We start from the raw sequence: 10,798 nt of genomic DNA, 5'->3' as shown, positions 1-10,798 counted from the left end.
CTGCTGGGCTGGAGACCTCCTTCCAACCTGTATGTACTGGTTTTGGCTGATGATTTAGTTGTTGCTGAGCAGTGTTTGCACAGCATCAAGGCTTTTTCTGCTCCTCAGACTGCCCCACCAGCAGGCAGGCGGGGGGTGCACCAGAAGTTGGGAGGGGACACAGCTAGGACAGCTGACCCCAAGTGACCAAAGGGATAGTCCATACCATATGATGTCATGCTCAGAAATAAAACTGGGTGGGGTAGAGGTCAGAGGCAGCTGTCATTGCTCGGGGATTGTCTGGGCATTGATTGGTTGGTGGTGAGCAATTGTTTTCTTTTGCATCACTTGTTCTTCTTGGGGTTTATTTTCCTCTCTCTTTAGATTTGTTTTTTCTTCTTTTTTAGCAGGTTCATCACTACACCTGCCAAGTAGAGCCAACAGCGTGGAGAGAGGGCAGAGGAAAAGTCCGGGAGAGGGGATAGCGGTGGGTTGTTCCTTGTGAGGCCCTGTCAGTTGTAGCAAAGTGAGAGTCCATCAGGTACATCAGCATCACGCGGCCATTGAGTGAACCAGAGCAAGGGGGAGGGCAGTGGAGATGCCGGTCATGGTGACATGACTGGGAGCTCAGGTTTGTCAGGGGGCAGCAAGGAACAACTGCTCTGGAAGGCACAGGTAGTTGGGAACCCAGGGGTATCCCCAGGTGAGCAGGGAGGGGGCTCACCAGCCTGAGCTCCCAGCAAGGGAGCAGGACAGGCAAGGGGCATCACAGCTGGAGGCAGTTCAGAGTCCAGATCATCTGGCAAGGTTTGGATGAGGGAGCAGGTCCAAGGTGAAGCCAGGAAGTTGATCCACAGGTTGGGGTCAGGATGAGGCCCAGTAAGGGATACTGGGGTCAAGCACAGCCCAGAGCTGCCTCCTCCCCAGCAGGACCTCGAGTTGAGGAACGTATCTCCTGCACCTGTCCCATGTTGTGCCCCTTCCCCTCTGCCTGACAAAGGGGCTGAAAGCGACTGTGCTGTGGCTGTGGAAGGTGGTGTGCAGAGCTGGGTAAGGTGAAGGCCCTCCTGAGTGCTCCTCTGTCTCTCCCTTGGCAGGAGGATGACACTGTTGCGCCTTGTTTTCCCCACCTGTGTCTGCTGCTCTTGTTCTAGCTCCCAGGCTCTCTGGCATGGGGCGTTCAGTTGCCTTTCAGACACTTGACCCTGTGGGTCCTGCCATGGGAGTGTCTGCATGGAGGTGCCCAAGCCCCCTTCTAACCTGTGGGGCTCCAGGCAATGCAGTCCATGAGGTCTACGTCTATAGCCTACACCATACGGCTATGAGGCCTACGTCTCCTTTAAACCAACATGATGCTATTGTCTTCTTGTGGGAGTCCTGCCAGGCTGGCCGTTGCCGTCCAGAAAGGTACAGCTCTCCCTTTGTGACATCTTTGTGATATCGGAGAGTCCTTGGTTTTGTCCTTCGAGTCAGGGGATTTATGCATCACTCCTTCTTTGTCACTTTCTCCATTTCTGGGCTAAGAAAGGCAGAGGAGTTGGGAGATCTGCACTTGGAAACCACACTCCTCCTTTTTCAGCACACTACAGTTTCTCTTTTGGGGGGGAACTCACGAGTATGACGGCCTTTTAGCTGAGAGCACATGGCAGCACAAGACTTGCATGGGCAGATCAACTCTCCTGACTGCAGGAAGCCACACCTCCAAGGCTCACGACTTTCACTGAGAGCAATGGAAATGCTTTCTACCCCTGCAGAGAACACCTTCCCAAGGGGATAGGGGCATCTAAGAAGTAATTCAAGGTAGAACTAAGCACCTCTGCCACACCTCATGCTGTAGAGAAGAGCAGGAAAGGAACTTCCTCTGGGGATGAACATGGACATCCAAGCTGGTCACCTCCATTCCCCGTAGTAGAGTGACTGCAGAAAGAGGACAGGCACTACACGGATGTGAGGACAGAGTTTGTCTCATTGGAACAATGACCCCTAGATTGGGGTGAGTCACCCCTGACTTCACATCCCGAGTTATCTCCCGAGGGTTGGGTGGGAGCTGGTGGTGATCAGCACAGTGGTTACAGACACAGTTTTAGGCCCAGAAGTCCAACAACCTCCAGCTGCTGGAAACAGGGAGTCTGCTGAAGACCATCCAGCTCAACTAGATGTAGTGCCACAGGGGTTTTTGGATCATAATGGGTGACTACCTCATGCAGGGGACAGAGGCAGTCATCTGTCGGCCCTACCAACCCTCCAGAGAGGTTTGCTGCTTGCTGGGGACCAGGATCCAGGGTGTTGTGGTGGAACGTTCAAAGCTCGTCTGTCCCTCTGACTCCTACCCCCTGCTCTTATTCCAGGGGGGCACAAATGACACTGTCAGGGGAAACCTGGACAGGATCAGAAGTGGCTACAGAGCTCTGGGGGTGGTAGTGAAGGGCCTGGGGGCCCAGACGGTGTTCTTCTCAATCCTGTTGGTGAGGGGAAGAGGTGCGAGCAGAAAAGCTCTAGTAGGACAAGTTAATAATTAACTGCGGCACTGGTGTAGGGGACATGGTTTTGGGTGCTACAACCATGGGCCCCTGTCTGCAGACCGGCATCTGCTTGGGAGAGATGGGATCCACCTCACTAAGCAGGGCAAAGCTGTTTTTGCCAACAGCCTGGCTGACCTCATAAGGAGAGCTTGAAACTAAGAATGATGGAGGAGGGAGGGAGTAACGATCAGTCCTCTAAGGGAGTGACAGACAGGATCAATGAGCAAAGGGCATGGAGTGCTGTGATGGGAAGGGATCACAAAATCAACAAAATGGTCCTCAAATGAGGTCATCTCCAGCACTTTCATGTAAGCAAGGAAATGCCTACAAAGCACCATGAGGGAGAAATCTCTCACACCCTCTCCAAGAACTCCACACACTGGGGTGCCTCTCTAAAGTGTCTGTACTCTAATGCGTGCAGTACAGGGCAGAACCATGAGGGTTTAGAGATCTGTGTGCAGCTGCAGGGCAACAATCTTCTTGCGATCCTGGAGACATGGTGGGATGGGTCCCATGACTGGAGTGTTGCAATGGTGAGAGAGAGGCTCTTGTGGAAGGAGAGGATGGGAAGACGAGGATGGAGAGTTGCCCTTTACATGTAAGAACAGCTGGAGTACATGGAGCTCTGTCTGGGGATGGATACAGAGCAAAGGGAGAGCTTAAGGGTGAGGATTAAAGAGAGGACAGGAAAGGGTGGCGTTATAGTCGATGTCTGCTATAGGCCACATGACCAGGAAGAAAAAGCATATGAGGTCCTCAATGGATAGGCAGGAGCAGCATCACATTTGCAGGCCCTGGTCCTCATGGGAGACATCAATCACCCTGATACCTGTTCGAAGGACAACACAGCAGGGCATAAGCAGTCCAGGAGGTTTGTGGAGTGCACTGATGATAAATGCCTCACCCAAGTGACAGAGGAGCCAATGAGGAGAGGTGCTTTGCTGGACCTCCTCCTCACCAACAAGGAGGGGCTTGTTGGGGATCTGAAGGTCAAAGGCGGCCTTGTGACCATGAGATGGGGCTGTAGAGACCACAAAGTGGTGGAGTTCAGGATCCTGAGGGGAGGGAGGAAGGTAAAAAGCAATCTCAGAACCCCCGGGTTAAGGAGAGTACAGCCTGGCCTCTTCAAGTATTCACTTGGAAGAGCCCCATGGGATGTGGCCATGGAGGGAAAGGGGGGCCTAAGAAAGCTGGTTAATATTCAAGGATCACCTCCTCCAAGCTCAAGAAGGGTGCATCCCATGAAACGTGATGTCAGGCAAAAAATGCCAGGAGGGCTGCGTGGATGAACAAAGAGTTCCTGGCCAAACTCAAACACAAAAAGGAACTATTCCGATGGTGGGAACAAGGACAGGTAAGCTGGGAGGAACACAGAGATGTTGTCTGAGCATGGAGGGAGAAAGGTAGGAAAGCTAATGCCCAAATGGAATGGGATTTGGTGAGGGATGTCAAAAAAAAGAAGGTGGTCTTCTGTAAATAACCAGGTAACAAAAGGGAAGAAGGGATGATATGATGGAAGTGATAGCAGGTGTGGTCATTTCTTGATGGCAAAGAAAGAGAGCGTGATCTAATCAAGTTCTCCAACCTTCATTGCTCCAAGCTCCCTTCAGATATGAAATGTATATGTACAATATGACAATATAAATGTGTCACCAGAACACAGTTTCCCCATTTGAAGCGTTGTCAGGAAATACATTTTTGGAAATGGTTGTATAAATCTCTATTTACATAGAGGGAGAGAAAGTATCATCATCTTGCTGGTCCATGTCCATGGCCTATGGAAAAATTCATGTGGATTTACAGACCAATGTCAAAGTTCTGAAAATGTAGAATTTTTACACACTTATTACACCAAGTTCTTTTCTGCACATGGTTCAACTTTTGCAGAAAATCTTCACACAGGGCTTGATGCAGTTGCCCACACAGTGGTGGCCACTGTCTCCAAGATACGTGGGGGTAGCTGAAAACCCCACAGGGCACTGGAAAATGTGGCTCAGGACCTATGGGAGCCCTTCTGGAGCAGGGCCTGGTGGACAGGCAGGGAAGGCCAAGGCATCTCAGTTGAGACAGCTGATTTCTCTCCCTTGTCTAGAAAGGGAAGCCTGGAAAATGGCCCTCACGTTGTGCAACGTTAGAGGAGGTCACTCTCATCCCTGCCTTCACCTATGATGGAGTCACATGTACTTTACCCTGCAGGGAATGAAAAATGCAGGGGTCTGGATATTGCAGAGTCTCCTGTAACCCAGATACATTGGGGTTAGTGCAGATCTGGCTGTCCAAAAGAGAGCGTGTCCTTCACTTTGTCTCTTTTTTCCCTCTGTGAATTGAGGGAGCTCGTGACCTCAGAGTGTGACTCGCTGTGTGCAAAGGGAGAATATGGACCAACAGAGGCCGGGGTAGGGAGTGTTTGGGGGGTGTTGGGATCTCTCCTTGACACAAAAGTGTGCTTTCTATTGGTCCAAGGCTATCCACTGTGGGAAGTGGACTTCAGAGGAAGTAAAACAGATTTAGTATACAGCTGATAAGTGAATCACATCCCTCCGCATCTGCGTGCAGTCGTTCTCCAAGTAAAGCAGGCGGGAGTTGGTGCCCACAGGCTGAAAGATGCAGCTACAGACTTCAGTGCAGAAAGCTCCGATTTGATCGAGGCTCCAGTAAGTGGCAGGTGATTGATGAGAGAAAAGGTGGGGTTGGGGGCAGGGCTGAAGAATGGTTGTAGATTGTCAACATAAAGGGTCCTGATTTTGTATACAATCAAACTCCACTGCAGACACTCAGGATCAATATGGATTGAGGCTTTCTGATCTCACAGAATGTGTAAGCAGAAAAAGGAAGAAAAGTGAGGAAAAAATGAATCCTTTCTTACTGTTTAGTAGTGACATCTTTTGACTGCACTCCTGAAACCTCTCGTATTAACCACATAAAATTTGAAGACCTAAAAGAAAACGATGCACAGAGCCTTGGCTCGTTAGGGAGTTTTGCATGTTAATGAGCCCACTGCTGCCAAGTTCCTGAATTGCGGATCCTGGAAGATTGGACAAGCCTCTGAAGAAGTAGAAGTCAGCAGCAAACGTCCAAGTTTCTGAGACTGTTAGTGGGCCCCACTAAGGACCATCACTGAAGAGAGCATGGAGGGAACGACCAGACAAGGAGGCGGTCCCTGAGGACTGATGAAACAGAAAGTCAGAGGCCCTGGTTACAGGTGGAAAATCAACTGTGGAGGTGGCTGTGAAAGCCCTAAATGTCTTTCAGCAATCAGGATGGCCAAGCCCTGACCCTCATCCCCTGCCTTTCTCCCATGATGTAATGCTAATGGCTCTTCCTGGGAGCAGTGGGATATGGAGGTGTGTGATGCTGAGTGCAGGAGAGCGGTAGGCCATTTCCTAGGCTCTGTGGAGTGAGGGTGAGGAGGCAATGAGGCTCTGGGCTGTATGGAATCACTGTTTTCTCATGGGTGTCAGGGGAAGAGACAGTTGCCATAACAGGGACGACAAAGACTTCAGTTCTGTTGACCCTGGTCCAGCATTTTGGACATCCCCACCACAGACAGTCCTACACTGTCCTATGCCTCTGCCTGTTTCCCTGCACATTTTAGCCACCCCACTGCTTCCCACCTTGCTCTGACCCCATGATATCCCAAGTTTTACTGATGGTGTTCTGTCCTCACTGGCTGTTGCTTCAAACACAAAGCTGAAGATTTGCCAGTGCCTGTGAGTTCCCCACAACTTATCCGGTTTCCTTCAAAGCCTTCCTGATGCTCCTCTAGCTCCCAAGATGTCCCAGCCCCACACTTGCTTGAATCCTGTACTTATATCCACATCCCAGCACTGAGATGCACATCGATCTTCTCCTGCATCCTTTTAAAGTCAACGCTCAACCTATTTCACCTCAGCATGACAGCACCCCCCCCCCCCCCATATGCCCCTGCTATTTCAGGTCCTTTTCCTGCTTTTTACACACACTGCTGTGCACACCCCGCTGTCTCCCTGCACTCCCATGGGTCTCACAAACCCTTCCCGCTTCCCCTGCAGATATGGGACCTCCCTCTGGGAGGGTCATGCATTTTCCAGTATCATGGATGGTTCTTGTGGTCCATCCAAGTGTGGGCAGTGAAGGAGGGGAAGAGAGCAAGGCCAGCTCATGAGGCGTGACTGAACACAGCCACCCCCAGCAGCGGGCATTCCCTCTCTGCCAGGGTGAGGCATGCACACAACATGGAGACATCTTCCTTATCTTTGCTGTGCACAAGAGGGGACTTTCTTCCTGACACCTTCCCAGGAAAAACCTCCTCTTCCTCCTCCACCCGCACAGATCCACTGCTTTCCATTTCTGGGCTCAGGCATGGCTGGAAGGATTTGCTAAAGCCATCAGGCATCACCTTGTTTCTCAGGGACATCTCCCGACCCTCTCTCCCAGGCCTACACATGGCCAATCACTGCTGCTCAGGGCCACTCACTCTTCAGCAGCAGCTGGTCAGAGCTGGCCATTTCCCCGATGCAGGCACTGAGCCCAGCAGGAGAATGGAGATGGCCTCACAGCCAGACTTACCCATAAACTGGGTGAACGGCCAGCGCTGGAAATGACTGGTGAGAGAGGCTGGGAGGTGAAAAAGGCCCTGGGCCACCTTCCTGGTCTGTCCGTGCCACCAAGGGCACAGACTGGCCTCCTCTCTCCTGCACCTGCGTGTCTCAGCTCCCATCCAGGAGCCCTGTCTGTGCACCACAAGCCCCCTGATGCGAGCCCTCATCCTGCACGGTGATGCAGTACAAGCTGTACACTGATGTTTTTCTCTCGCAGGAACTTTCCAGCTCAGCCCAGCTCCCTCCAAGCCCTCCTACCTCCCCTGCCCTCTCTCCAGCCCAGCCCACTCTGGTCTGGCCCCACAGCACTACTTGCCACAGGGTGCTGCAGAGCTCTGGGCACTCACCCCAGAGCCCCAGCCCCTCTGAAGGGCACAGCAGCCCCTGGGGGGCAGTCACAGAGACGGGGGGCCACAAGGACAAGGAGATCAGTGGCACCCTGTGTCCCGTGTTCTCCTCTCCAGCATATCCTGAGAGGTTTGCAGCCCCTCCGGACCATCCCGTCTCCCCAGGCTGGCACAAGAGCCCTAGTCCTTGCAGTCCTCAAGAGCTCCTCATCCCTCTAGCACAAAGCAGCCTGCCCCAAGCTGGTGCAGCCAGAAAGGTGTTTCTGTTTCCGATTTATTTCTCCTATGCTGAGGATGGATCATAGACCAAGAAGTTGCTGCAGGTACTTTTAATTTCTTAAAGAAAATGGTTTCCTATTTATACAAAGACTCTGGGTCACACAAAATGGGGTGAATCATTAAGGGGAGGAATACTTATATTTAATTGAAAACAACAACTTCCAAAGTGGGAAAAAAAAAAAATGTAGGAAAAGCAGACTTGGCCTGTCACGACAGACGCTGGGAGTCAGCTGCAGAGGAAGGTAGGCAGCCTATGGCTGCTGAAAGACGTCCAGTTACCAGTTTCCTCAGGGCATCCTTGAGCTCCTGGTTCCTCATGCTGTAGATGAGGGGGTTCACTGCTGGAGGCACCACCGAGTACAGAAATGACACCATCAGATTGAGAAGTGGGGAGGAGATGGAGGGCGGCTTCAGGTAGGCAACCATGGCAGTGCTGATAAACAGGGAGACGACGACCACGTGAGGGAGGCAGGTGGAAAAGGCTTTGTGCCGTCCCTGCTCAGAGGGGATCCTCAGCACGACCCTGAAGATCTGCACATAGGACAGCACCATGAAAACAAAACACCCGAAAACTAGAAAAGCAATAAAAGCAATAAGCCCAACCTCGCTGAGGTAGGTGTCTGAGCAGGAGAGCCTGAGGATCTGGGGGACTTCACAAAAGAATTGGTACAAGGCATTGTCTTTGCAGAGTGGCAGTGAAAAGGTATTGGCCATGTGCAGCAGAGCATTGAGAAACCCACTGCCCCAGGCAGCTGCTGCCATGTGGACACAAGCTCTGCTGCCCAGGAGGGTCCCGTAGTGCAGGGGTTTGCAGATGGCAACATAGCGGTCATAGGCCATGACAGTGAGAAGAAAATATTCTGATGATAGAAAAAATAGAAACATAAAGACCTGGAGAGCACATCCCCCATAAGAGATGGCCCTGGTGTCCCAGAGGGAATTGGCCATGGATTTGGGAAGAGTGGTAGAGATGCAGCCTAGGTCAAGGAGGGAGAGGTTGAGGAGGAAGAAGTACATGGGGGTGTGGAGGTGGTGGTTGCATGCTATGGCGGTGATGATGATCCCATTGCCCAGGAGGGCAGCCAGGTAGATGCCCAGGAAGAGCCAGAAGTGCAAGAGCTGCAGCTCCCGGGTGTCTGCGAATGCCAGGAGGAGGAATTCAGTCATGAAGCTTCCATTGGACATTTCGTCCCTCATGGCATGGGAGCCTATTCATGGAGGAAAAGACATCAATGAGTTAGGACAGATTTCTATGAGCAAAATCTATCCCATTCCTTATAGAAACCCCCAAACCACCTGTCCCTAATCAAGAAGACGTTTGGCAGGTCCCTTTTGTGAGCTCTGGTTGGTGCTGGCTGAGGGTGTCCCTGGCAGCAGTGCACTCTGCGGTGGGCTCTGGGGGAGCCAGCGCTGCCCTACAGCAATAGGGAAATAGGAACGTGGGGTCTATGGTTAAATCCGCTTGTGATATCAAAGAGCTTTTCCCCACTGTCTCTCCCAAGGCACCCAACCCTGGAGCAGAGCTGTGAGGATTTTGTTTTGTTTATTCTGCTCTACTCGTCCCACCACCCCCGAGGAGTGTTTTTAAGGCAGAAATCCTTGGCATTAGTACTGCCCTTCAAGTGAAACCTTGTGGGTCCTGAGAAGCAGAGGGGCCGTCCCTTAGTGCAGAGTGAGGACAGCCAGTCTGTCCATCAGCCCTGGTCTCAGCTGCCTTGTGCTGGCACCTCTTTGAGCTGGAGGACGATAGCACTCAAGTGTTCTCCCCAAAAGAAACTGGACGCTGCTGAGAGCAAAAGAAATCCAGTTGCCAAGTGCAGACCTCCAAACCCCTCACCCTGCCTCAGCGTACCCAAGGAGGAGCTCAGCTCTCCCCTCCCAGCCAGGGGCACAGAGGGCTCACTGCCGCTGCCTGCGTGGAGCCACCCAGCAGCATTTCTGTGGCCTTAGCGCTGACTTGTCTTCTCCATGGGGCTCCTGCATAACACAGAGATGCCATGGGTGAGCTGTGCCCTTCTGGAGGGCACCCTGCAGCCCAGCAGGACCCCCAGGGAAAGAGTCAAATGTCCTAAAGATGGAGCATCCATAAGGAGCATTGGCTCTCTCCCAGCCCTGCAAAATGCATTGCCACAGGCTGTGATAGACCTACATGGCAGAGGAGACCCGATGTGGGGGTGGTGTGTGCTCCAGGGGAGGCTTCTGCACTGCAGGGGATGGCAGGGAGGTACCCAGTTCCCCCTCCCACAGTGTTTCTGAGAGTAGCTCCCTCTCCCTCCCTGCCCATGTCTCTGCTGCCTGGAGCTCTCCCTGCCAGGAGCTATTTCCCTGTCCCCATGTGTCTGCTCCCTGCCAGTGCTCAGAGACCCCAATGCACCCGCTGTGTGCTCAGCTCTGCCCTGCAGACACCTCCTGGCAGCAGGGCACTGCCCAGGGGCATGTCTGTCTGTGCAGAAGCTAAGGAGCAGCTCAACCAAGTCCCACAGAGACCACCGAGGTGATGCTATCGTGCTGTCTGTAGGCTGAGCAGTGCCTTAGGGGACTAGATGAGGTTCCTTGCAGACCTACCCATCTCTCAGGGCAATGCTCCTGGAGTCTCGGTGTCTTGTCCAAATTCAACACCTCCATCACTCTTTCCCTGCCCTCTCTCCTCTCCCTCAGTGCAGGACATGAACTGAGGGTCGGGAAAGCAACTCTGTCTCAAAGAGCAACTTCATTGACCTTCCTATGGCAAACTCTCCTCTGGAAAGAGTCACTTGGTGAGCTCGACCTGGGATCTCTCAGTGTAACAGTTAAGGTGTCTCAGAGGGTTGTCCACACCTGACGGATCCATTTCCATTCCCACCCACGCAACTAGTATAATCTTTAATGCAAAGACTCAGGAATGCACAAGCTGAAGCAGGAAAGCCTTGCCTTGACTGTCATCTTTGAAAGATCCTCTCCAGAAATGTGCTGGGGGTGATGTGGAGCTGTGAGCAGCCCAGACACACACGGCACCCTTTCAACAGAAGAAGGACCCTGCCTGGCTAGCGGTCACTCCTTCCACCCTGAGCTTCTCCCCGCAGTGCCCTGGGGAGCTCCCTGGGCAGGCTGA

The 10,798-nt window shown here is 52.5% G+C and overlaps 1 protein-coding gene across 1 annotated transcript; it reads right to left on the bottom strand.

Annotated features, from left to right (window-relative positions):
* Positions 1–3,280: 3,280 nt before the first annotated feature.
* LOC132320190 (olfactory receptor 14J1-like) lies at positions 3,281–8,904 on the bottom strand. The gene is made up of 3 exons (XM_059832461.1): positions 7,987–8,904; positions 3,460–3,556; positions 3,281–3,330 (listed from the first exon to the last, which is right to left on the bottom strand). Exons 1-3 carry the CDS (start codon positions 8,902–8,904, stop codon positions 3,281–3,283), a joined length of 1,065 nt encoding a protein of 354 aa, XP_059688444.1.
* Between the last annotated feature and the right edge of the window lie 1,894 nt (positions 8,905–10,798).

The sequence above is a fragment of the Gavia stellata genome, chromosome 34, assembly GCF_030936135.1.
Source record: "Gavia stellata isolate bGavSte3 chromosome 34, bGavSte3.hap2, whole genome shotgun sequence".
NCBI classification, from domain to species: Eukaryota; Metazoa; Chordata; class Aves; order Gaviiformes; family Gaviidae; genus Gavia; species Gavia stellata.
This window is presented reverse-complemented; position numbering and strand designations above follow the sequence as displayed.

Bases quoted from the DNA above. Each gene is read 5' to 3' on its own strand.
- LOC132320190 (XM_059832461.1), bottom strand. From the start codon at position 8,904: ATGAGGGACGAAATGTCCAATGGAAGCTTCATGACTGAATTCCTCCTC. The intron at 3,557-7,986 runs GTAACTGGACGT...CCCTCCCCTCAG, and splicing joins AGGATGCCCTGAGGAAACTG to GATCCTGAACTCCACCACTT. The intron at 3,331-3,459 runs GTGAGGAGGAGG...TCCTTCGAACAG, and splicing joins CAACAAGCCCCTCCTTGTTG to GTATCAGGGTGATTGATGTC.